We start from the raw sequence: 27528 nt of genomic DNA on the forward strand, positions 1-27528 counted from the left end.
CAGACAACAGTTTAGCGGTTACTAGAGGGTAAGGAGTAGGGGGGATGGTAAATGGGTAAAGGGGGTCAAATATGTGGTGATGGAAGGGGAGAATTGACCCTGGGTGTTAAGCACACAATGTGATATATAGATGATGTATTACAGAATTGTACACTTGAAACCTATGTAACTTTACTAACCATTGTCACCCCAATAAACTTTAATTAAGGAAGGAAGGAAGGAAGGAAGGAGGGACGGAGGGAGGAAGGAAGGGAGGGAGGGAAAGGAAGGAGGGAAGGGAAGGGAAGGAAAGAAGGAAGGAAGGAAGGAAGGAAGGAAGGAAGGAAGGAAGGAAGGAAGGAAGGAAGGAAGGAAGTTAAGAAAGAAAGAAAGAAAGAAAGTACTCAAAAAAAGGTCTGACTTTGAAGGCCTATCCTGGCCATGGATGTCAGAGGTGGCTTTATTGAGATCCCATGTGATAGAATAGATGTCCCCACAGGCCCCAGTTTATGTAGAATATCTACCATAGAAACCAGTCCAGCCTGGTGTCTATGACCCGATTCTGGCCCGCCTTGCATTATACATCAAATTTGGGACCTCCCCTCTTCTGTCATGTCCCCATGAGTTGGTACCATATCTCAGGCACATATTCCTCCCTATACTCCTACTCAATTCATCTAATGAATCATAATAAAATCCATCATCCACACACACTCTGGCCACTTTTCTGTTTTTGGGACAATACAGTGTGCTGTGGCTGGAAGGGAATGTAAAAGCCTATGGAATCACGTCTTCTCCCCCTAACCTATAGATGGTCTTTATCTTAGAACCACCCATAACTTCATTTTCCCCCAAACCAGAGCCACGTTCCAGACCTTTCCTTTAGAGCCCTCACCCTGATACTTCAGAGAAGGAAAGAACAGAAATGGGCTAAGCGGACAGTCTCATCAATTCTGCAGACGTCTTTTAGGGAGGAAGCCAGGGCCTAAAGACAAGACTACCTACTTATTCTTACTAAACAGTTTCGCAGCCTCTGACTTAGAATCATTTAATAGCATTATGTACCTTCCCTCTTCAAGATTTCAACTACATTATTATGACAAATATCTCTTTAAAAAAAAACTCAACTCTCTCTTTAAGGAAAGTTAATTAGCTAAAAAGAAAAACAAAGCCAATTAGTTACATGCTGTTAGTTTTGTTCCCCATGTGACATATTTCCTTGATGTCTGCAGAAGCGGCTTATTCATTAGAATTAAATTAGACAAATGGCACCCTCATTTCTTCTCTTCACTTTTGTAGCATGTGGGCCCTTCTATGAATATGTTTTAAGTGAATCTCAGTTGGCCAATCAAGTTCCTACAAACCTGAGTTGTCTTCTTAACCTTTAAAAATTTCTTGTAAATTTGTTTCTGGCATGGATATTATTGGGAGATTTCAATGGGTTCACCCCATTAATATCTAGCTCTACTTAACGTGATATACTAAAGGGAGGATTTTCATCCTTGGTAAACAGTTTGTTAAGCATGGTCAAAGGAAGTTGCTGCTCTTGGTTGTTTCTGGCCCCTGAATTTAATGAAGTGCTCATTGGACTTATCACCTTGTATTCAGAGAGCCTCGCAGCTTGAAACATAATATGGTATCAAAATATTACCATCATTACAAGCCCAGTTACTATACACAGGTTATAGTTTAAGAAATAGTCTAACCTCTTAGAAGAATCAACAGCCTGTGGGCTCCTCTGAGCTGTGTAAGAATAACAATCTACTAGATTCCTGGAGTTGCTATCTTGCTCTCTGAATGCATCCTGAGAATGTAGTCTTGAAAATAGCAAGTGAGCATGGCAGACATGTTCTAGAATATCAGCCATGCCTCTTTTCTGACTCATATACATGTTTTAGCTTCTCTATTTTCCATTTAGAAAATAGAACTTTCTGGGTTTACAGTAATTCGACCTCTGCAGTGCCTGGCATTCGTTTAATAAAGGTCATACTCCTCACTTGTCAAAAACCAGCTTGAGCAGAAATGCATTTTGCAAAGCACAGTGCTGGCAGCTTTAAGGAAATAGAAATGGCAGTTAGCTACAATAATAGAAGGGCCCTTATCTAAATACTGGTGACTGGAAAGTTGTAATGTCTTTCTCTCCATCTTTACACTCTTGGCATTTTTTTTTTTCTTAGAACAAGTGTAATGTGATGGTTGTGTTTCATGACATAAACCTGGGGATTTTCATTATTCAGACTTGAGGCTGTACTATTTATTCTGTGATGTTTTAGAAGTCTTTCTTTTATGCTTTTCCTTGGATTGTCTTCTCTTTCTTCCCATCCTTAGAGCATGACTTAAATTGGGGCAGTATCTATGACAAAGGAAAGCAGAAGATTCATTCAGTTTCCTTTATTAACCTGGGATATAGAGAAGGGAAAATGGGTGCTATGTATCGTTATACCCCTCTGAGAATAATGATTTTTACTTGCCTCAAGCATTTGTTGCAGTTATTAAGTTTAGTCTTCTCTCTACTTCATATCTTCCCTTTGGCTGGCTGCCTAGCCTCGACACCATAAGTCTTAGAGTTTGACCAGCCAAGATGATTATTTATGCAACAAACATGCTTACTGAAAGGATTTTACTATGTTATCTAGAATCTTGACTTTGTATCGTAGAATGATGGCATTTATCCTTTTTGTGGTTCAGATTTTGTAGGCAAGTGGAGAAAAATTGATATCAGATCTCACAAGGAAGTCATGATTTTCTTGTAAGTGTGAAGACTAATGTATTTTACATTAAAACAAAACAAAAGCAAACAAAACCCTTCTTGATGTGCCTTTCTTTTTAATGTTGTGTGATCAATTTTCAGGATGCTTTTTGAAAAATACTGAGTCACTATACTGGTAGTTAGTAGGATTTAGGAAAACAGTCCCAGATCTGAAACAGATTCTAACTGGTTATTTTAATAAATTTTCCACAGTTCAATAAGTTAATTTTATTACTTGACTTCATCTTCAAAACTAAAATCCTTACAGTAGCATCTGGTGGTCGTGTCTTTGGCAGATTCTTATACTTGTCGATATTAGCATGAAAACTTCCAGGTATGATCAGAAAATGAAGATAAATGAGAGACACATCTGAACATTGGAATGGTAATCTCATCGCTTTCCCATGTGTATGGAAATTTTCCTTCCCTGCTTTCCATAGAAATAAGATTTCTATGTTTAATAATAATTTGACTTTTTAGTGTCCCATTCACCAGTATTTAGAAAGTACTTGCTCGAGTAGCCTTTGCGTATTTGAACGTTATCAAAATCCCCAAATTTCCTTCATTCTTTGGGATGAGAAACCTGATGCTATTCCTTAAAAAAAGAAAGAAAGAAAAAGAAAATTTCAGCATATTAAAAGAAACATCTTGCATTCTATTATTTAATTTATTCTGTTTAATTTTTCATTAGTACATAGTCATTTTATACAACTCACCACGTTCACACATTCTTGCGAGAAATTTTTAAAAACACTTAAATAGGAAGAGGGGGTTGTTAAAATTGGTATTTTCCCAGGGTGACAATGTTTTCAGCTATGGGCTTTTAAACAGGAAGGTTCCTGAAATGGGAGTATTGTAGCATTTAATATAGCAATGCAATACATTTTATTTTTTCAGCACAGTTTCCTAAGAATTTTAATTGCATAATTATATTTTCCATATCAGACGCTGACAAGTATGTAGTTATCATCAATTTGCAATTGTTTACAAGAGCAGAATGAAAAACATAAAAATTTTAATATCTTTTTGTTGTTTTCACAAAAGTGACATAATTGTACAGTGTTTTTTTGTTTGTTTGTTTGTTTTGTTTTGTTTTGATTCCTCTAAGTGTTAGTCAATTTCAAATCATTTTAAGTACTTCCCACAGTTCTGGTAACTATCTCGTTTGCACAGCTACTCAGAGAGATGCTGCAGGATGTGATATACGCATATAGCCAGGTTGTTACAGATCACCTTCTTTTCTAATATGGCTGAACAAACAAGGACCTGCATTCCCACCAGTTCCACTGTTAATAAGCTGAATTTGCTGGTGAAGTGAAGACTTATTTCCCAACACTAGCATTGCAAAAATGTTTCTCTACCTCTCTAGCCCTTCCCTTCTCTCATTGTGGAAATACTACACTAAGCTGGAAAACCTTAAAACTGGAAGTGCTCTCTGCAAAATAATTTATTTCACATCTCATATTTTTACAGTTAAGAAACAGAAGACTTAGGCAACAAGTCTTTCCCCCAAGATGATACATATACATAATACTGACTGAGATGGGAATCTGGCTTCTCTGACTCCAGTAAAACCAAGAAGAGAGTTGGGAAGCATTGTCAGAGCAACAGGAGCACATCATGTGGGAAACATGCAACAGGAGGCAGATAAAATAGTGGTGATGAGCAAACAGTGATGAACTTTGTTATTGTTCCTCCTTCTTAGAATCTAAGATTGTTGTCAAAATAAGTGTTAGCTATAGTACTTAAAACCGTTTTTCAATGACATATAACTGAACAGCAGTAGGAGAGAAGAGAAAATTTGTAATAGGGATAAGAAAATAAAAAAGAAAAAGGAAAAGTAAAGTAGTTTTTAAGTTTTTTTAAAAATGTCCAACTGTAACCTAATTTAAAAATCTCAATGGTGCAAGAAAAAAAAAAGTAAAGAAGTAAGAAAAAATAATTAAAATAAGTTCTTCCAAACCACCATCTTTAATATTTTACCATATTTTTCACATCTTATTTTGGGAGGGGGAGTATTTTTATTATGTCCCTCATATATAATTTTGTATGATGCTTTTGTGGATTATTGAATCATAAGTGTTTCTTATGTCACATTAGAAAAACTCTTCAAGTGTATCATTTACTATTTATATGATGTTCCATCATTATGCCATGGATTATTTCACCATCAATTCCTATATTACTTGGTATTTAGGGTACTTATAATCTTTGCTAATTAAATGATATGAGAATACCCTGTGCATAAATATTTACCTACATTTGTTTATAACTCTCGTATAATAGAGTTCTAGAACTGGAAATACAAGATGGATAATAAGTAGAATTTTCAAGGGGTGAATGTTAGGAACATTTACAGAAAAAAAAGGGCCTTATAAAGCCTCCAACTTCTTGGCCTTTTATCCTCAGGAATCTGTAACTCTACACCTTTCTTAACAAAATTGGTTTTGTGTGTGTGTGTGTGTGTGTGTGTGTGTGTGTGTGTGTGTGTGTTTCAATTTGCAATGACTTTGGAGGCTTCCTGAATCACCTTCTTTAGTCCAAATTGTGAAGTTAAGTTTCACGTAACGCAGCCCACAATATCTGGATTAGAGGGGCACTTTACCATTTTTCCCTATTTCTGTTTCTTGCCAAAACTTCTAATTCAGAGCTATATTTCTTGTCTCTTTAAAATTTCCTAGAATTTCTCTTAAATGTCACTAATTTTAATAGCTTAGCAGTGGCAGTGCTGCTTTCTGGCAGTGACCTGATAGCGGCATCAAAGCAAAGAGCTAAAATTTTATTCACTTTGATTGATGAACTCATTTTGTTCCAGAGGACAAATTGGATTTTTTTTTTAATATACTGGTAATAAAAATTAATGTGTGATGTTGCTTTTGGGGATGTTATTGGATCTGTGCCTTAATACAGATTTTGGCAATAAAAGCACTAGCTGATAACTTGACCAGAAAGTTACCCGCCTTCCTTTTTAACTACCCTCAAAAGTAAAAGATGCTTTTCTAATTTTGCAATCTGGGTACATTTAAGTATGTATCTCTGTATGTAATTGGTGGAAATGGGGTTCAGGGGCTGTGAGGAGAACAGTGACAATGGGGTAATAGTCTGTGTTTCAATTTTCCATCTAATTGTGATTATTTCTTTTTATTTCAGCACCTCCGAGGTTTACACGAACTCCTGTTGACCAGACAGGTGTCTCTGGTGGAGTTGCCTCTTTCATTTGCCAAGCTACAGGAGACCCAAGACCGAAAATTGTCTGGAACAAAAAAGGAAAGAAAGTCAGCAATCAGAGATTTGAGGTATTAGGTCCATTGTTCTGTTTCTCTGGGGGAAGAATGTAGCTGCTATATCTTTGATTTGTATGTCACTTGCTTGTTTACTTTGATATAAGTTATCACAGTCACTGAGATATGTTGTTCTTTATGTTGCATGTGATGGAAAACAAGTTTAAATGGCTTTAAAAAAAGGAATTTGGGGGCTCAGATTGCTGACTTTTGTCTCTACTTGTTCCAAGTCTCAAGCAGTGTTCCTAGCATCCATCTGTTAGCCTCATCCTCAGACTGCTTCCCCTTATGATTGCAAGATAGAGTGTCACATCCTCCCACAGCTAAATTTAGAGGATAAGTGAAAGCTTCCTGTGCCATCATTTTTCTCTGATGTTGGCTTTTACTGAATTACATGTTCATCTTTGAACCAATCTGCATGGACAGCTAGTCAGTACTATTTGAGTTAATTATAATATACCTCTGTTGCTGAGAATGAGGTCTGTCCCATTCAACCCATGGCTTCGAATGAGGGAGCAATGTTTTCCCAAAGGGAATTCAAGTTCCTATACCAGGAAGAAGGACAATGGATAGTGGGCAGCCAACGAAATTGTCTACCATAACTTGCACTTGTGTTTTGCATGTAGCATAAACGAGAATGAGAAAATTGCTTCAGTGTGTTAGTGTAAAGTACTACTCTGGAAGAAACATACGCAACCAGGGTGATATTATAATTAAACGTATTAAAGAAATTTATTTTCTTTGTTCACGAAAGCTCAGTGCATTGAAAATGATGGAATATAACTCAGATATTTTGTGGGGTATTTGTGAGGAGACTTATAGTTTAAAATTTTGTTTATTCTGGAGAAGAAAAAAAATAGATGGTAAGCTACACAGAAATATATTGGAAGAAGCACAAAATATTATAATTTAAAACATGAAGAGGATAGCTTAATTCTTAGATGGTACTAAGACCTCCAAACTGCCCTGAGTTGTAAAACTCACCTCCTCTGATCTGACTTTCTAATCTACTTCATAGCCTTATTTACAAATTGGCAAATTAAAGGCAATTCCTAGTTTAAAGAAACATAGCCACTATAAAATTCAGAACTGTTTGATAATACTCATTTTTTACCAGTGCTTACAGAGTGATAAATGGTCCAAATGCATACAGGACCTAATTAATTACACTAGTGAAAATTGAAATCTGGACTGTAGTTTACAGATGAAAAAATTTTAATTATGTTTGTTTAAAAATAAGACACCTAAAGTGATTTAAAAATAAACAAAAAAGAATATCTTAAATAATATTTGAGAAATAGTTCCTGCATCATGTAGAAAAGGATGTGTGTGCTCATCTTTGATGCATTTTAAAAAATGTAATAAAATTGGATATTTTTGTCTAAGAGGAATTTGATACCATGCTTCCTAGTTATGATGGCTTCTTGACAAAATCTTGTAATAAATATTAAATTATAATAGTAAACATTTCAAAGCATGAGCTCTGCTCAGCACATAATTCCTAATGAGAGTCCCCATAAATACATTCAGGGAAAATTAATTATTTTTACACAAAGCTCCTATGTCAAATGCATCAAGTCTTGGGTTGACAATCTTTAATATCTGTAACAGTCCATAAGTTTTTTGTTTGTTTGCTTCACTAGTTTATAAGGCCCATGAGAGCAGTGAGTAAGGCTGATTTTGCTCCCTCTTCTATCTCCAGTGCCAGATACAGTGTCTGGACTAGAGTAGGTATACACCAATACTGGATACTAAATAGGGTTTTCAAATCAGAAGTTACAACACCAGCTTGAAATGTGTGGTATATAGTGTTCACCCTAAGAGTTTAATTCTAAATCTTGGAAAAAGTTCAGAAAGGTAAGTATGCAACAACATGTAGCAATTAATCAAAATTTATATTGGGATTAAAGACGTTTAAATCTTTCTCTGCATTAAGCCACAGAATGCTCATTAATACTTTCTTAAATTATGACATATTTGACAAAGATTCCCATAGCTGTAAAACTCCCGAGATGCATAGTGGATTCATTCTAGATATGTGCTTAACAGAGTTGAAAATAAATGTAATGCATTGGGAAGTAGGACATTTTGGCTATCTTTGTGATTTTAAAACATAAATAGAATGCAGAACGGATTGGAAGTGGACATACTTAAAAAATATTCCATCTCTTTCTTTTAGGTGTTGACATGCACACACACTCACACACAAAATCTGGGATTGAGCATCTCATAAATATTCTTATAAGGAATTCCCAACTCATTCACCATTGAGGCCCGTGCACATATTATTCACAGTGAAATGCAGTGGGGAGTAAAGCACAGCATCTCAGTGAGCAGCTGAAAGAACTCAGCATAGCTTTAGAGAAGGCAGGTAGAGGAATCCATAGCTGTATATACATATGTATCAATATCATCATCATCATTTTTTAAAAGTAGTATTGAAATAGCTGATAAATACCTAGAATTGCTAAACTCTCTCAGAGTTCATAATGATAGTGAATTCAGACTTACTGTTTAGGACATTAATTTTCTGCCTGGTGAAGCAAGTCTCCATTTTACAGCAAGAATGCCCTAAAAATGCAGAAAATGTTAAGCTAGAACAAATACTGGAATGATTTATGGCAAAATTAATGCATGCCATCAGACTGTTGGGTTGTGAAAGCCATCTCGTTGGCTGCCTAAGTACTAGATTTATGCAGTTTCTCTTCATGGTTCACCCATCTGCAGTGTTCAAGCGGAGACACCGTAAACCAGAAGAGCTATCTGTGGTGGCATGCATTATTTCTTCACTTTAAAGTCCAATTATTGAATGGATCCACACATGCATATGTGCTGTCAGAGATAGAATAATTTGGGAAGTTTATCCATCATAGGAGCAAGTCTCTTGCAAAATTAATAGGGTCAAAATTCCCTAGATACACCTACTAGAATATTTTCATGAGTAAAACCTGGATGGTTTTCAGCAGAGACTAGAAATCTACATTTTTTGCATATGTAGTTTTATGTCTTTCTCTTTGTTCAGCAGAAGATTCATTAAATTAAACCAAATACTGTGTTTTACCACTGTTAATCAAAATTCAGTCTCAAAATGCTGCTGAGTTTATTCTGAGCCTAAAGGCTGGTTTCGCACTGCATTAAGAGGTTTAGCTGAAAGGTAGACAATTGTAACAACACCTGTGACAGCTATTGTTTCCTCTAATAGGTAATAGAGTTTGACGATGGATCTGGATCAGTTCTCAGAATACAACCCTTACGGACTCCACGGGATGAGGCCATTTATGAATGTGTGGCCTCAAATAATGTTGGTGAAATAAGTGTCTCTACCAGACTCACAGTTTTGCGTGGTAAGTATTCAAGCCCAAGATTGTTGCTTGTGTCACTGTTGAAAATCTATTGAAAAGGTGTTCTTTTGTAGGACCATGAAAGAGACTAGCATTGTCCTGGCACTTAAATGGGAAATGAATTGAAATAAAATGTATATATAAGAGTTCAACTTTTAAATAGCCAATGGGTGCCTTCTTTCATGAGTCTTGAAAAATGCTAATCAGGAAGAGAAAAGAAAAATCCCAAAGAAGTGCTGATTTCAAATACTTTATATACCATTTTGATTTTGGGTAGAGAACCTAGAAACAAAACAAGGTAAGTAAGGTATGCTACTCTTTTGCATGTTAGCATTACTTGCATATGAAGTAATTGAGGCAGCAACTATTTTTTACAAATTACCGAAGTTGACATTGATGTTTGCAAAATTAAAGGAATGTCCTCTACTTACAAATCAGTTCCTCTTAAGCAGGTGAATCAAGAACAAGAAAGGCACCTTGCTTCTTTAAGCCAAAAATGTGTTTTTATGTCAGTCTTTTGTATTTCTTGAACAAATACTTGTTGATGCAAAGTGAATCCGGCTATGTGGTTCGTACAATTTGACTAAAGTGTGAGATGACTTGCCAAATCTCCAGTACAGTATGTCTACGTTTCTAGACTTCCATTATTTACTTCTTTATTTTATTCTTTCTTCTTCTTCTTTTTTATTTTATTTATTTTTTCTTTCTTTATTCTGCTTTTTTCTATCTTTACAAGCCTTTGTCTTGAGGGCTGACTTTCAATAGATAGCAGCCAGGGAGCTGCTCTGCTACATAGGAAACCCTGACCCAGAACTTTCAAGACTTCCTTGAGAATGACAGTGCTAGAGAACAAAGGCTAGTGATTAATAATCCTCTATTGTGTATCTCTCATTCAGTCTTTCGGGTAGAGATAAGAATGTTGCCTGATTTGGCTTGTGTAATAGTGACATTTCTAGACTAACTTCTGTGCCTTTATCTCTTTCTCTCTCACACACACTTTTATTCATTTCTTTCTTTCTGCTTTGCTTTGAACTTCATTTTGCTTCACTGTGCAATTTAGAACAGACGTTCTTAAGATGAAGGGAATTAGAAAGAAGGGATCAAAATTTCATAGTTACAGAGCAACATATACGGGTTAAGGATGTTTCCCCTTCATTTCCCATTGAGGGGTTTATTTACTTTGTATGTTTTATAAACTCTAAAAACACTTCCTTCTAGATCTATTTAGTACCAAAATTAATTAGTTCATCCAAGAAGCATGAAAGAGGAGATTATTTGCATAAACATCCTAAAATATATTTTAAATAATATAAACATCTTACAAAATTTCAAGGGACATATTTACTAACTGGGTATAGATATTTTAAGTACACATAACAGAATACTGCTTCAAAACAAACAGGTCAGATTTCAACTGTATTTCTGGCCATTATGACAAGCTAAATTCATATAGGAAGTTCTCCATCCCCTATAAACACATTAGAGATATTGATAAAATATATGAAAATAAAATTAAATACATGGTTAGGCTTACGAAAAAGAAAGAGCTTTTCAGGTCTGAAAAACAAAGAGAATCTCCAGAGAAGAGGCAGTTTGTAATCTTATAATCCAAGATAATGACCAAATGGCTTATATGGTTCAGGACTGGAGTTTTGTCTCACTAGCAGGACACAGGCCTATATATAATAGGTGGAAATAAGAGGAGCTAGATCAGCTTTCTGCATAAAGGTGAGAATTCTAGTACTGTTCCTACAGTGCAATACTCAGAAGCTAACATAAAAGCTGGTCAGAAACAGTGAATCCCATAAAACGTGGAGCAGGCAGCCATGTGAGACACCCCCATAATCCAGGGCATGCAAACCAGATAAGGGCATTTATGCCCAGATGGGCTCATAGGTCCCGATTCTAAAGCATGAAAGCCAGTTCCAAGTCACAAGGGACAGTAAGACCAATCAATGAGAGCAGAAACCCTAGTCTGTGAACTACAGATAATTAAACTGTATGGATGGGTTTTAAAAGAAATGATTTTAAGTACTTGAAAAGGTAACGTAAGGAATAAAATCTGTCAGGCAAGAATTAGACATTAGGAAAAAAAAAAAAAAGAACAGACAGGAGTTAGAAACCAGATTTCAGAACTGGAAGGAACCTTAGAGTTGATGCTATACATACTATAATGTGAACTGCAAAAATGTATGGGCATATATGTGGTCACATAACCATAGATAAAAGGTCTGAAAACTGCAGGAATTTTTTTTTTCTGAAGCAAAATCAAACTCATTTGTTGATCTTCTCTTAAAATGTTAATCTTCATTTATTCACCTAGTTTAGAACTAATGTTATTCTATAAAAAATGTATTACAGAGATACAATAAAGTGAAATTTATCAGAAACTTTACAATAAAATACCACTTTGTATAGACATTTACATAGATTTATATTATTCTGCCTCCTAGCTGACCATGGTCCCCCAGTCTGCTTTTATCCAACTAGCCCCCACATAAAACAAATGCATCTGAAAATTTTAGTATGATCTTGATTTTCTATGAGAATAGCTATTATATATAAGTATATTTGTATGAACATTTACAATTCTAGTAAGGTTGTTAAACCTTATGTATTTCTTTTTTTGAAAGACTAAGTTTAGCAATTTTGGTAATGTTGCATGAGAAATATTCAAAGGTATTTTGGATAATAGAAAAGTATCTGAACACAACCTTAAAATAGAACACTTTCATATATCCTTATAGGATGAAATAAATGGGGTTGCAAATTATCTTTGTTTCTTACAGCTACCTCTTTATTTAAAATTTCTAAATAACTATTGATAATTATATTCCAATGATAAACTGACATTCATAGAATATGAACATCATGAACAGTTAACTAGACAAAAGTGAAGGTTTTCATATCATAGTTGATGAGCTTTGTGCCCATTTTAAGTTAGCTTTCTCTTGCAAATTACATTGGCAGATATGCAAGCTCTCTGCTCTGCAGTGGATGGAAACTGCTTTACACTTTTCATCCAGAGGCCCTAATCAGATGCCCATTTTGTGCACATGGTCCATTTACTGTTTTTCCCACTTTGCTGATGATGCCAAAAATGTGCCAACTGTCCTGATGGGTTTTGTCTAAGTGGACTGGATGTAGATCACTAATTTTTTTCACACAGGCTACTAGAGAACCTAATTAATTGGAGATTTAAACATCTGATCTGTGTGGCTTATGAAGAAGACATTGAAATAATAATCTGACTACCATCTGTGTTTCACAGGAGTATTTCAGGGAAAACTTTCCCTCTGTAACTCATTTCAGATTATGCCGCTCCGAAAAATTGTTTTCATAAGGAAAGATAACTACAAGCTCAGGTTGAATGTGCCCTGAAATGAGACATTTGGGTAATTATATTTATACACTGTAGACTGGTTCATAGAAGAAGTAGTGGGAGAAAGGAAGTTAAATGTGGTATTTATGGCCTGTAAGTCATTTTTTAATTTTTTTGGTGGCCCTGCCTGTGGAAACACAGACAGACAACAGCTCCCTAGTTCTATTGCATTTTAGGAGGCTGGGCAAATCTGTCATACCATGTTTTTTTCCTGCTAATCAGAACTTTAAGTGAATGCTTCAGACCTCACTGAGGGGTTATGGAGGGCTAGACACAATCGAAGTGTAGAATTCTGCTTTGGATTGGACTTTGGATTGGATATTAGACTTTCAGTGAAGGGCAAGAATAGGACCAGAAAGGGTGTTTTAAGAAGAGGGATCATCATACTGGTGGACGTGGTTCTTTCTGTCTTTGATTCTCTGGTCACAATTTCTTCCTCACCACAGATATCAGGAGGAAAACTTGTAATATAAATTTAAGTAATGATAACTGAGGATGTAATTGGTCTCTCAGGTACATGTCATCAGCCACTGGGCAGGGGAAATGAAATATCACCATCCAAACACTTGACTGTAAGAGCCCAGGAGCATCTGGCTGTTTTAGGCAAGTGGAAAGACAGCAAGATTCTTTCTTCTTGCTCACAGATTTCCCATTCTATAAGAAAAAGTTGTAGAAAAATTTAATCAAGTTTGCCTCTAATTTTCTGACTAAATGTCATGTTCTTGAATTTAGATTTTTGTATGCAGTAATCAGAAAATACACATTATGTTATCATCTAAAACAGTATGTAATATGTCATATATATATATTTTTAAGTTTAGTGGATTATTTTCCGAGACTTACCCATTCCCAAATAGTCTTGGTCCCTCAACCATCACCAGTACTGACTCTACAAAACAGGGTGTCGTATATCACGTTATTGCTCTTATCTACTTATAGGAAACTACATTGTTTATAGAAAACATGCAAAGTAAAATTGTTGTCTAAAAAAGTTAGGTGACCAAACATGAGACAATTGGGACCTAGTTTTGCAGATGTATTGTATAAAATGATACTTATGTTTGAGTATCTACACCACATGAAAGTATCATATTTTATGAATGATTGTCATCAAGGCAGAAGACAATATATGAAGTCCTCAAGTCTAGGTCTTCAATATTTTGAGTTCCAACTCTGGCTCTGTCCCCAAATAGCTGTGGCATCTTGAGCAAATCTGTTAACTATTCTGCGTTTTGTTTTGTTCTGTTTTGGTTTTTTTTTGTTTGTTTGTTTTGTGTTTTGCCTCTTGTGCACAGGGAAGGAAGGCATTGGATTGGTGATCACTCAGGTCACTTCTCTCTAGCTTTCTGTGACACGGTGACATACCTACTTCAGCAAGTCAGTTCTTGTAGGATGGAAAAAATATGCTCCCTGAAGGTGACTGTTACTGAGATAGTAACATACACAGTGAGCAGTTGGATGAGACAGAGACAGCATTTCATTGGGAAATGGAGCGATATGTTTGCATAATATGTCTCTTTCAAAAAACAAGCAAACAAAAAATGTAAGCCGTTATAGAAGTTGTTAAAGAAAAAAAAACAGCAACGGCAACAAAAAACTTTTACAATCTTTCAGGGAGAAGGCAGTCGACTCTCTCCGCCATTGTGCAGTATACCCTGTGATCAGAATTAGCATGTTCATTACAGTCTCATTTTATTAATGCCTCTTTTTGAAGATGAACACAGTTGTCCCCGCTGTGAAAATGGTACTTTGCCATTTATGTTATAAAGTGGTCTCGGCTGGGGATCCAGGCTAGGAACATTAAAGAACAAAGCACAGCTGCTTGACTGTCACACAAAAGAATTTTTATGAAAGACTGAAACAAAAGGAAGGGTGGCCAACACAGAACAAACTTGCTGACAATTATGGGACTGAGTGAAGATTACTTGAAAAGGCTGATAAAATAGTTGAGGACTTGGAATAAATTGATACCAACATGATAAAGCCTTCCTGTGTCGTGCCTTTCTGTGCTGGAAAGAGGTGGTGCGGGGCAGAACCATGTAAGTAAACAGAAACTTCTGACTTTTGGTGGTGTAATCTTTAGACCTTAAACGTGACGATTCTTTACATATCAGTGTCCACAAAGGCAGGAGCCCATGTGGACAGATCCATGGGAGACCCTAGTAAGGAAAGACATTAAAACTAATAATATTTGGGGAAAAATACACTTGTGAGCTGAGGCTATTCCTATTCCCCTGTGAATAGTCTTTTCTGGACCACTGTGGTGGTGATGCCAACTGCATCCTTTCAACCATCATCACTTGTTTTTCCACACTGGGATTATATCTTAAAGGGGCTCAGAGAGAATGAGTACACTTGCAAATCACTGCATTTAAATGAGAACAATATTCTTCTTCTGGGTTCATATTATAATGTTGTCATCAATTTTAAAATGAATATTGAGTCATGTGCATGTTTACTGTTGATTGACTTGTTAATAGAGCTGTGGAAATGTTAAGCTGAGAGGGAGGGAATTTGGTGTTTACCTCTTCCTAACCTCTTATTTTTGATGTAAGAAATCATGGACCAGAGAGTTTAAAATGATTTTTTTTTCCCTTGCTTACAGCTAAGATTGCCTTGGGGTTTCACCAGTCAGAAATAACCTCTGCTATATTATGTTGTGGAATGTATTCTAGCCATTTAAATATTTACTTTTGATGTACAGGTTTCCCCTGCAATCCGAAAGTAGAGAGTTCTTATGAAACCTTTCTTAAGCTGAAATGATATAAAGGGAAGAAGCAATTAGCTTAGGGCACATCTCACTAACGGATGCGCAAAATAATGTGAGATACAGCACAGATGCTCACAGGCACAGTTGAAAGCTGTGGGGCTTGATGCTGAGATGCTGAGTGTAGCTCCCAGGGAAGGAGCCTGGCGGGGCCACTGTCGCCACCTTTACAGGCTGGCTGAAAAACAAACACTGAATGTTATTTTAGCTTTTCACCTTTTCGTAAAAGTGAAAATCCTCTTCTGACTTATATCGGTTAAGAAAAACAAGGACTAATGAAGGTCTTTCGTAAAAGTGAGGTGGCATAAAACAAAAAGAGGAGAGTGTCTGTGTAAGACATTATCCTGGAAGAACAACGTTCTTCCACCTGACCATCCACAGACAAGCATGATGTGAAAAAAATAGTGCTAACATGTTATGGGTGTGCAAAGTTTGGAAAAAATCCTACCTTCATGATGCATGAAGGGAGGGAACAGACCTCGGAGTTGAGGCTTGAAGAATGTATAGGGTTTTATCATCAGAGCTAGTGTGAGAGTATCAGGGATAGAGCTTTATGAACCGAGTTACAGAGGTAAGACATTGATAAATATTTGGTGGTGGGTGTAGGTGGTGTATTAGTTAGGGTTTTCCAGAGAAACGCAAAGGCTGGCAGGCTTGAGACCCAGAAGAGCCTATGTTTCAGTTTGGAGTCTGAAGGCAAGAATAAGCCAATGTCCTAATTTGAAGGCACTTAGGCAGGAGGAGTTCTCTTACTTGGGGAAGAGTCATCCTTTTTGTTCTAGTCACGTCTTCAACTGATTAGACGAGGCCCACTCTCATCAGGGAGGGCAATCTGCTTAACTCAGTCTGCTGATTTAAATGTTAATCTCGTCCAGAAACACCCCCACAGACATACTCAGAATAATTTTTGACCAAATATCTGGGCACCTGTGGCTCAGTCATGTTGACATATGAAATTAACCATCACAGGTGGGTATAACCCATGATAGCTCAGAATAGAGTAAAAGTTACAGGAGCAGAAGTAGAAGAAGATAAGATTGGGACATACTTTATTGGCAAAAGAGACTAAACTACGTAAGCAAGGAATCATGTGACTAAGTTAACAGACGATTTCTATATGAATGGAAATGTACAAAGAGGTTTACTGAAGTACTTAATGTGATATAGCAAACCATTCACAGTCCTTTATACATAGTTAATACTTTAAAACTGGATATCAGATTGGCTTTCATTGATAAAATTCGAACAGTTTTTAAAAATTCAATTTCCTGGCTTTCAAAATGAGTTTTATTTTAAGCTACTAATTAAGATACAGTTTTAAAAGTTGTACATGCATAATTTATTGGGATTTAGGGCACAGATATACCAAATGCCTCATCTACGGTTTAATTATCAAAATCCTAATTACATATCTCCTTAAAAGATCAAGTAATTTATTTCATCTTATTAAAAAAACAATGACTTGTGAATTAATGCCACATTAAACACAAATATGATGACATACATCCTAGTATTCTTAATATATTTTGTTAAAGATACCAGAAATTTAAGGACTTTCTTATCTGTGATCTTTCTAATTTAATTTATGTCTCAGGACTTTTCATGCCCTTCATTTTTGTATTTTTAAACTTTTTTTTTTGATTTTTTTTTTTAAATTTCATTCTTGCCTTAAATATATATTATTTCACTCTTAACACAGTAGATTTTTTTTCCTAATAGATTTTGGACATATGTGTGTATACCTACTAATTTTATTTTTTTCCTAACATTCCTGGATGATATGCATGTTTAGATGATAAATTTGATCTCAGTTTGGGTTTTCCAAGAAGAGATCCTACAGTTTTTTAGCGTGTGACACCAAAAGAGCTATCTAAAAGAATGAAATTGTATATCATGAGTGACACTAGCAAATCAATATTAATAGTTTTCAGATATTTTCTACCCTTCTAGGTTGGCATGCACACTTCTTTTTGTTTGTATATTTGTCTAATTCCATGGGTATCTACAGATACATCCATTTTAGAAAACTAGAAATTATTAATATGGTAGACAAGTATTAGACATAAAGACTGTGTTTGATAAAAATGGTATTAATTATCAATACTTATTTATTGTATAGTTAAACCAAAAATTCTGGTTGGGAGGTATATTTGCATATATATTATACTTTTACATTACACGCACTCACACACAGTGTCTGTGTATAGCCTGTTTAATTTGCTTCATAGCACTTTGTGAAATTATACTTTTTATTTCTTCGAACTTTTATTTTTTGTGCCTCTCCCCCACTTTGTGTATAAGCACTATGGCGTGTTTCTCTGACCTAGAAATGTTACTAGCATTTCCTGGAAACTGAACAAATATTTGTGGAAAGAATGTATACATATGCATATGGTTATGTTACCACAAATGATGCAATAAGGAACCGTTTGTGCGGGAATCAATCTCACTTTACATATAATGGATGAAAGAGATCATCATTTCATTGGCCATTGTAGGATGCAGAGTGTGATTGAGAAACAGAAAATTGAGGCAGATGAAAGGGACTACAAAGAGAGGTTAGTGAAGCACAGGGAAACACAGTGGAAAGAGTATTCTTTGTAGCTAGGTGGACATGGGTTCATATTAACAGTCCAGAGCTTCTGCCCTAAATGGTGTTAGGCACAATACTTAAGTATAAACTTGAAGCTTCTTATCTTTAGAGTGGAGGATAACCCTAGCTACCTTTTAGGATTGTTTTTAGAACTCTATGGCATGCATGTGTAAAGCATGTGGCACAGTGACCTGAATATAAAAGTTGCTGAAAAGTGTCAATTTCTTCTCCTTTTATCATCCTTTTGAGTCTGAGCTATTTGGTTTGGCTCTTTTTTGTACTATTAGATCCCCACATTTAGAACAGTGCCTGGCACATAGTACTTCAATAAATGTTTATTAAATGACTGCATGGCTGTGTTAATGGGAGGAAAAGGTCAACAATCCTGGAAAAGAAGATTTTTGTGGCTTATAAAACATTGCTTTGTGCAAAGGACTGAAAATCAGCTTTTCACAGGAAAATATTGAGTTGATATGAAAGTCTGAAAATATACATGTATTACCAAGTTATTTGGAAGGATTAAAGATCCTTTATCATTGCGATTTTCTCTAGTATGCAATATCAGTAATTTCTTTTTTTTTTCCTTTTTACATTTGTACTTAATATCATGTTAACACATTTCCATAGCCTTCCAAATTCTAGTATTCATTAGGAGCAGGTAGTCAGTTGCTTGGACTGGCTAGGTCAAACTAGGGTCATACTTAAAATATGATTTATTTTTTATTACATCTGGACTATACTAGGTCATGGAGTAGATGAAACCTATAATTGTTTTTTAATGCCTGTGAAAATGCATCGTTCGTAACATATATTCAAAGAAGGAGGAAAATCTCATGTATTCTTTCAAAATTTTAAAAGGTAATAAATAGAAAAGGATTCTTGCTTGCTTATTTTTGTCTTTTCCATTATTTATGCTACCACCTTGGTTGTCTGAAGTGATAGAAGGTATGGTTATAAATTCAGGTTCTGCAAACAGATCTGAGTTCCAATCCTGGGCACACTGTTTGCTTTGTGGCTCTGTGCACATTTCTTAACCTCTCTAAGCATCCTCTTCTTTATCAACATGTTAAGAATGATTGCAGGAGATGATCCACATAAAGCTTTTAGCAAAGTGCCAGATACTCAGTACATATGAGTTGCCATTATTATCATTATCGTCATTGATATTATTACCACCAGTACTGTTATTATAATTATCAATAGGTAATTTTAAATTGTTTTGATTAGAGGGTCTTGCCCCATTTGTGAAGCAGAATTTTCTGGCACAGGCAGAACTGTCTTCCTCAAGCTTAGGAAAACATGTACTTTTATAGCCATTAAGTCAGACTGCCTTGTCCACTGAATAATCCTGTTGTCCAGATGCATGAGCCACCATTTGTCTACTGTGGGCTCCACAAAGTATTTGAAATTTGAATGTCTTCCTGTCATAGTGATTGGGAAATGTAGTACTTGGGAGAACATGAGATGAAGCTTCCCTTTTATCCTAAATACAGTTATCTCCATGCTTAGACTAGAGGTTGCATGAGAGTAGCACTTTGTTTTGTTCAAGATTGAGCACCAGCCACAGTGCTTGACATGTTAGAAGTCTTCAGTAAATATTTGTTGACTGAGTGGAAAAATGACAAGTTGAGCGAAGATGTTTCTAAATGTTTTTTTTTTTCTTCCATAAGTACATCATTTGAGATTTTATTTTAAAAAATCAGAAATGACACTGGGTGTTGCTTCCACATGTAGAATAAGCACACAGTACATGAGTAGTAATTTGTATTAATTCGTATTTGGTAATATGGTTCTCCCCTATGCCGGGAATTGTGCTAACTTTGGGTAGGAAAAGATGGAAAAGACATTACCACCACCTGTCTTCAAGGAAGCTACAATCTCTGGTAAGAAACCATAATTTTGGTTAAAATGACAAGACGGTTATACATATAATGTATGGGGATAATGAAGTCTATTTTTGGAAGTGCACTCACAGTAATTCAGCTTACCCCCTTCTAAGCTAATGCTTATGTGAGAACTATTGTCTCTTTGACTATTACATCAACATGACATTAAGGTTTATTGAAATGTAGGATGTGTTTGACATATGAAGCCTCAACTGACAGAAAAGTTAAACTCACCTATTTTTTTCCTGATTAGTATAAATGTTCTGAGAGATAATTATATTTATTCATAGGAAGACTTCAGATACACCTTGTTTGGGTTTTGAGAAAACATGATGCAGTTTAAAAAAACAAAACAAAACCAAACAAAACAAAAAACAGCTTAACTAATTACCTTTAAAGTGACATTCCCATTTGTTTCTCTCCCTACTAATTTTAAGAGGAGTTTTTTTATTACTGCACTCAGTTTTTTATGACTCCTTTTTGCCCTAGGGGATGACAAAGCATACCTATATATATAAAATGATTTTAAAGTGTACTAGTAACATACCTTAAAACATCTTCTCCCTTGAAAGACTTCATGAGGCAAAACTGATTTTCATAAAAAAGTATTTGTTTATTTTTTTTAAAAAACGAGAATGTGTTTTTCACTCTTGAAGAAAAGTCATTAGCATATACTCCAAACCAGGAACTGTCTTAGATATGTTACTTCCTTGCAGCCTAGCAATTTGGGTTAGAGCCCTGTACTCCAAAAAGCCCTTTATTTATACTTGGATTTTATGCATATCATTATATAGTATGGTAGATCTAAATTTCCAGCTATCGCCAAGCCTGTTGTAGACTGACATCAAGTGCTATGATTGACTTACTGGGGGTCCCATTAATCTGTGTCGCAAACATGCATTAATGTAGTCAGCACTCACCGGCTCAACAGCAAATGGAATTCCCTCATCTCAGCTTACTAACAGATCAATCACCACCTAGAAGGCACAAGCCACTCTGATTTAAATTATTCTTTGACGTAATTTACCATATACCCACTTCCAAAAGCCAGAGAGGACATTAAATGCTGCCTAGCAAGGCTGTGGTTTTGCCCAGAAGGATGGGGGTTTCGGCTACTCTTGTCTGAATTTCCTATCAACATGTTTAAAATATGGCTCTGATAACTTAAAAACTATATATAGATATGGGTTTTAATTAGCAATATAGCATAATGATAAAAATGTTGACATGATGTGTTTTAAATAAGCCTAGTGAACTACATGTAAACAGTGCTGATTAAGCTCGGGGGCCACTCTTCTTGTGTCTTCAGTGATAGATCATTTGGTCAAAGATCCTCACCAAACCATGGTCCTGTGTATCCTGATGCCAGGAAATCTATATGGGAATGATGGAGGGGAAGTAACTTGGTGCGGAGGTGAAGTAAAGATGGATTTATCCTACTGCTCAGGAAGCTTCTATGTTAGAACCCTTACTTGTAGGTGCCTTCCAAAGCCCAGGAAGGCCCCAGCAGTAAATTCAGTTGATTATGTGTTTTTTCCTCCAAAATTTGCAAAAGTAAGATTTTTTGTATTTGTTTTCATAAAGTAAGCCTCTAAAATTTCATAAGCTTCAAACTTTACGAAATCCAGCTCTGCCGCTGAGATAAGAAAAACAAAAAGAAGATCTACATCCTGGCTTATGTATGATTGATTAAAAAAGAAACCAAAAAACACAAAACATTAGTTGCCCGTATTAATGCATGGTTTGGAGTCTAACATGGTGGCGGTGAATGTCTTTTCCGATTCACCTTCCGTTGATTAGCATAAATTTAAAAGGACTTTGCCCAGTTCTGAGTCCCTAAATTTATGGAGAATATCTTAGCTTTTTTCTCCTCCTCTTGTGTTTAACATAAATAATAGCCACATTCAGTGAACACAGACTGTTCTCTCCTATAACAGGATGGTTGTGTACATAATACAAGGATTCCACCCAATAATTGAACTTTATGTGATAATATTTTTATTCCTCAATTTTAAAAGGCCAATTTTTCTATCTCCTTTTTTTCCATCTGAATATCACCATCATCAATGCAAAGTGATCTTTTCTGCAAGACACTACAGACTTATAATACTTATTTTAATATAATCTAGCTCTAAAGTTTGGTGTCATTTTTAACTACAATTTGCCAAATGAATTTCTAAGCCCATTCTCTGTGACATATTGTCTTGTGTATCACAGATGAGACAAGGAAGGCGACAGGAGTGGTTGGGAGTTCTTCCTTAAAAGGTTGGTCTATAAAATGAGTATTTAGATGATCTTCAGTTTCCTTTTCTCAGTGAGCAAACTTTACGGAACCTATTTGCTTATTCACATTGTATAAGCAATGGGAAAAGCAAAAAAATAAAAAATAAAAAATTAAGAATCACTGAGCATGCAGCCAGCTTTGGGGATGTGTGAATTTTAGTATGTAAGCGTTCCCTCAATGAGATCTGGAGAGATCCTTACCCCTAAAAGAAAAGACTGCTAGCAATTGACAAACCACTAAGGAAGAGTCCACATGCATTGTGGAGGAGCTATGAGTTCAGAGGGGTCAAAGTTCAGAGGTGACTTGACCTAAATAACATAGATTTTAAATGTGGTAAATTACCAGGTTTTCAGACTTCAAATCCTATTCTCTATTCACTACTTCATGTTGCCCTTTGATGGTGTATTTCAAAGGATACGACTGAGCATAAAGTGACATGGAATAGTTAAAGGGGTTGATTTTTTTGGATCCCTCATAGAAGGAGGGAAATGTGTGAAAATATCTAATGGCAGCAAGAGGGGCCATTGGGTTGGTTGTTTAAGAGGCATTGTGTCATCATCCTTGAGTTTCTCCGTAGCAAAGATAGAAAGAGCTGTGAGAATATGAAAGGGTTGGGTGGCATGGAATGTAAGAGATGGAATGATTATTAGAAAAATGCATGAAAAAGTGCCCACTTTGAGGAAGACTTAGGGAATCCCCAAAAGACTGATTAAAAGAGTGCTTCCTAAATGTTAATCTGAGACAACCACAGGAAGTTAACAGGTCAATGCTGGTCATTTCAGACATGTTGGAAATGAGTTGTGGTAGTGTTTATGACCCCATAACTTTCTCTGGTTGGTGGAGATTACCAAGATCCTTCACCAACCAGAGTCTGATAACCTAACAAGAGAGTAGTTCTCCCTCATTAAAAATTCTTCAAAGGATCTTTTATCACCATTCATGGCTTTTTACACAACATATTTTCATGAAAACGAGCAGTCCAGAGTAAGTTTTGTTTTGTTCTTTCTGAGTCTGTCGAGTTACTAGAATTGCTGAGCTAATTGGAAAGTACCAAGCCCTTCATATATGTGGTCTTTATTTAATTTCTGTCAGAGAATCAGGGGCATGGTAATCTCTTTTTCAGAGCACAAATGCCTTATTATTATCGGAAAACAGTCCCTTTACTGTATCCAACAAGGGCCATTTTGTGAAGCAAGTTTTCTTTCATTGTCTGTCTTAAACAGCTCTTGGTGGAAGCTTTACAGGTCTTATTGTTGAGGAGGTGACTTTAAATTCTTATTTTAGGCAAAAGCATCTGCAAATTAAGACTTCAGAAAGCAGCAGTGAGAAGATCCTCACGGTTCTACTCAGTTGGACAATTCTTCATTACACTGACAATTTAATTAGGTGTAAAAAAAATGGCAATTTAAAATCAAGGGCTTAAAGTGGGACAACCTACCAATTTCAAAGTTAGTATTAAATACAAAAATCAGCAAGACTCAAAGAAGGTACACCTTTAGTTCTCTAGTTACTTATTTCCTATTGAGTATGTTCTGTGCTGAAATTGCCCTATCAGATGTGCCTTTTAATGGTGACTTTTGCAAAAGAGTCTGAAGAGGAAGGGAAGAAATTGAATTCACCTTTTTTGCATACATATAGCTACTCATAGAAATGCCTATTTCTATGAAAGTTTTTTCACTTAGAGTTTCATTATTTGAATGCTTCAAGGACTCTTTTCTAATTCAAATGATTTCAATTTTTTTTATAATTAAGAGGATAAAATTAAAAAACAAAATAGTTTTATTATTATTATTATTATTATTATTATTTTAAGTAGGAATTAAATTAGAAATGATTATCCCTTGAGGTGAGGGGTTGTGTTTGACTTATCCATGCTCCTATGCCCAGAATCTAGACAGGGGGTGCTGTGAAGCAGTCATTCAATTAGTTGTTGAAATAATACGTGAGTAAATTTTCCTGTTGGTATTGTCTCACTGACATGTCCAAGGTTGAAGGTAGTGTGGTAATCAGGAATACAAGTCAATGACCTCTATATATCAGGTTTTGCACATCCACTGGGTGAGCAGTCATCAAACATTTCTCCAAAATGATACTGCAGTTCCTTCCACTGAGAAGCATAAAAAGTTAAGCTGCCTCTCAGATCACAGATGCGTGCTCCATAGGCCTTCATCAGAGACACTGAGCAGACATCTTCCTTCTCCTCTACCTCTTCCCCTTCTTTTCTTCTCTCTTCCTTCTTTCCACAAATATTTTAGGCAGTTGTCATTAGTAGCCATCAATTATCTCTACATCCCAGACTAAGTTTCATGAATTCTCAGATGGAAATATATGTATTTCTTTTGTAGAGGGACCACTTTTGGAAAAAAAAAAAAAAGGATTTTAAAAAATAATATTTTGAACAAAAGTTATAGGAAGTAGAGTGTGGTGGTGCTCATGTAGGTGTTTGAATAAATGTCATTTTATACCTTGATAATCCCCAGTTAGACTGTTACCAACTGAATAACTTCTAAATAAGGAAGTGGCTATGTCTGGGCCAACTGAATTTCTGGGTAAGTTTCAGATTAGCTGCAGAAGGTAGTCTCCAGAGCATAGAGGGCATTATTGCTGCGGCAAGATTAATAGCACACCTAACATATTAGTGTGTTTAGCCAGAGTCATTCAGAGCCAGAAAAATCCTAAGAATGAAACTGCCTGGACCCTCTGTAATAACATCAGCAGTATCTGTCAGCTTGAAGGTGGTTCCGTGCATAAGACATACGGTGAAAAGAGGGTAGCTTTCAACTTTATGAGTCAGATTGTGGGTATGGTAGAAACAACACACAATCTTTTATGATAACAAATAGTGAATGCCTTCTCACATTTTCCATCATTAATAATTCTGTAGCCATAGACCATGGTGTAGTATCTCATTTATGTTTTTTTATTCAATCTTTCATAGAATTGAAAGTAACGGTTCACCGTGTTCAGTTTTGAGATGCTGCATTCTTTAACAATTGGCTTTAAAATTCCACGAAGAGATGGTTACTATCAAACTTGTAAGTCAAGATGTTAAATATTAAGAACAAAAATGATATTATTATGAACACCACATATTTGATGAAATTTTAAAAGTGGAATTTTCACCTCACTCACCTGAGAAGTTACAATTTCAAAAGTATCCTGACATCTCAGCACTCCTATAAGACACTATTGTCTTTTTGACAATTCATCGGCCATTGCAATTAGATTGATGTGTATTTAGTAGTCTAGTACTTAAGATAACCTTAATTTGTCGCAGACTTAGAAAGTCCAAATATGATGTTTGATGGTAGAGGTAATTATATGATATGTCAATACTAGATCAATACCTTTGAAGTTGCTTGATTAACTCTTATTTACAACACATCAAGATTATACTTCATAGCCTTCTCTTTAAAGTTCGCAGAAATTGTGTGGACAGCAGAAAATGAATTGTTTTAAATGGTGCTAAATCAGTCAAGATTATTTCCTTCACCAAGGTATGATTAAGACTAGATGTGGCACAGACTAGCTAACATATATTGATATTTTATTGAAGCTGTAACACGTATTGATTCCTTGTTGAAAACTATGAGAAAATCTCTTTAGAATGATGTAAAGGAATGAAAATCATTATTTTCCAATAAGAACAAATTTATTGTTTGAAGAAAGCATTTTCCTCTCATTGATTTTTTTAATGCCAGATCAGTTTTTTTCCTAACTTTAAGTTATAATAAAGCAATTGCATAGAAGACAGGAAAAACCACTGAGTGTATGTAGATGACATGGATTTTGTGTTGGAAATTCACTTAAGATGGTCCCGGTCTTATCAGACATTGTTCCCTCTGAGGCTAGGCTTTTAAATTATGTGGACTAATTCTTATAAAAACATGTAACTAAACTTTTAAAACAGAGGAGTGATGCTTTTCCCAAAACACCATGAAAGGCCATTGTCTACCTCTACAAAGATACATGAAATGAAAATATGTCTAATTTGGATAGCTTTCTTCATGTTTAAATATGAGTGATAGCTTACTTTCACAAAGTGAGCACACTTGATTTTGCGTGAGTACTTGGTGCACTTACTATGCTCTCTTTGAAAAATTTGAGCCATAAGGTTTAATTGCATGATCATCAAGCAAACAGACTTGGAGGTATACTCTCTGAGCCGTGAGCTCCCACAGCTCCCATTAATGCTAATGGGAGTTACACATGTGTACTGAGGAGAGAGTAATATAGCCTTTGAAGTTAGAGTTACTAATTGAGTGCTTTCTTTAGCTGTGCTCAGCTTCAGTGGCTGAACTGAGTTAGAGTGGTCTAAAATGTCGAAAATGTCATTCTTTGTAAAGCCCCCAGAACATTATCAAAGCCTACTGGCAGGGAAAGAGGCAGCTGAAGAAAAGGTTTTTTTCCTCTTCCCCCAAATGGAGAAAAAATTAGCAGGCCAAACAAAAGAAGGAGCAAAGAAATCCCAAGAATAGATACTCCTTTCCTCTAAAGTGGCTTGAGCTAATTTGGTTCAAAAAGTGGGAAAGTCAGAGGTCCCTTTTTCTTGTCAGTGGGGTTGGAGGTAGGGGTGGGATAGTTAGTTGCCTGCCCTGTGTGGATGCTTTGTGAAGTATGTGGACTACATAGAAATGAATATTGTGTAGCTTCATCTTGCACATTGGCCAACAGACAGGCAGAGGAAATATTTGTCCCTGGAAGTGATTCCTTGCCTGTATTCAGTCTGATAAGATACCACACTGGTCAATAGTGGACGCCATAAGGAAGTTCAGGTCAAAATTTGTGGCTAGCTCAGTGCAATGCCATTGCTACTTCTAGAAGCATAACTTAAATTGCATTTACTAATAACAGATTATTCATGTCATACCCATGTCTAAAGGGCAGTATATTATAGGTAATGATGTAGTATCAAAAAACTAAATAAGAGAAATTCATAATCTGGCTAATTGCCTTCCAGATTTACTAAACTATGAAGGGCTTCCATATTACTATTTTAGAGGGGAAAAATATGTAGGAATCACTATATTCTTCTTTGAATAGGAACTGTTTCTAAGAAGACAGGCTATTCATTTAAGAAAGTTCTTGCAGAGAAGACAGTTGGGCTGAGAATGTGGAAATGTAATTCTTCGGGTCCCTCAGGGGCTTAAGAAAAATAACTAAACCAGTTATGAAGCTGGTGGTTGCCTCTGTCAACTGTCATGTAGAAGAGAGATTAGACTCATTTTGTGTTAGCTTAGACAGCCCAGTGAGGATCAGAGTGGCA

The 27528-nt window shown here is 35.8% G+C and overlaps 1 protein-coding gene across 1 annotated transcript in view; it reads left to right on the top strand.

Moving 5' to 3' along the window:
- Positions 1–27528, top strand: part of PTPRD (protein tyrosine phosphatase receptor type D) — a 488669-nt gene that overhangs the window by 186798 nt on the left and 274343 nt on the right. Inside the window, exons 3-4 of the mRNA XM_033122352.1 lie at positions 5879–6024; positions 9212–9353. Of these exons, the coding sequence (XP_032978243.1) occupies positions 5879–6024; positions 9212–9353 (288 nt within the window). The remainder of the gene's footprint in view (positions 1–5878; positions 6025–9211; positions 9354–27528) is intronic.

Source organism: Rhinolophus ferrumequinum, chromosome 12 (genome assembly GCF_004115265.2).
Source record: "Rhinolophus ferrumequinum isolate MPI-CBG mRhiFer1 chromosome 12, mRhiFer1_v1.p, whole genome shotgun sequence".
Taxonomy (NCBI): Eukaryota; Metazoa; Chordata; class Mammalia; order Chiroptera; family Rhinolophidae; genus Rhinolophus; species Rhinolophus ferrumequinum.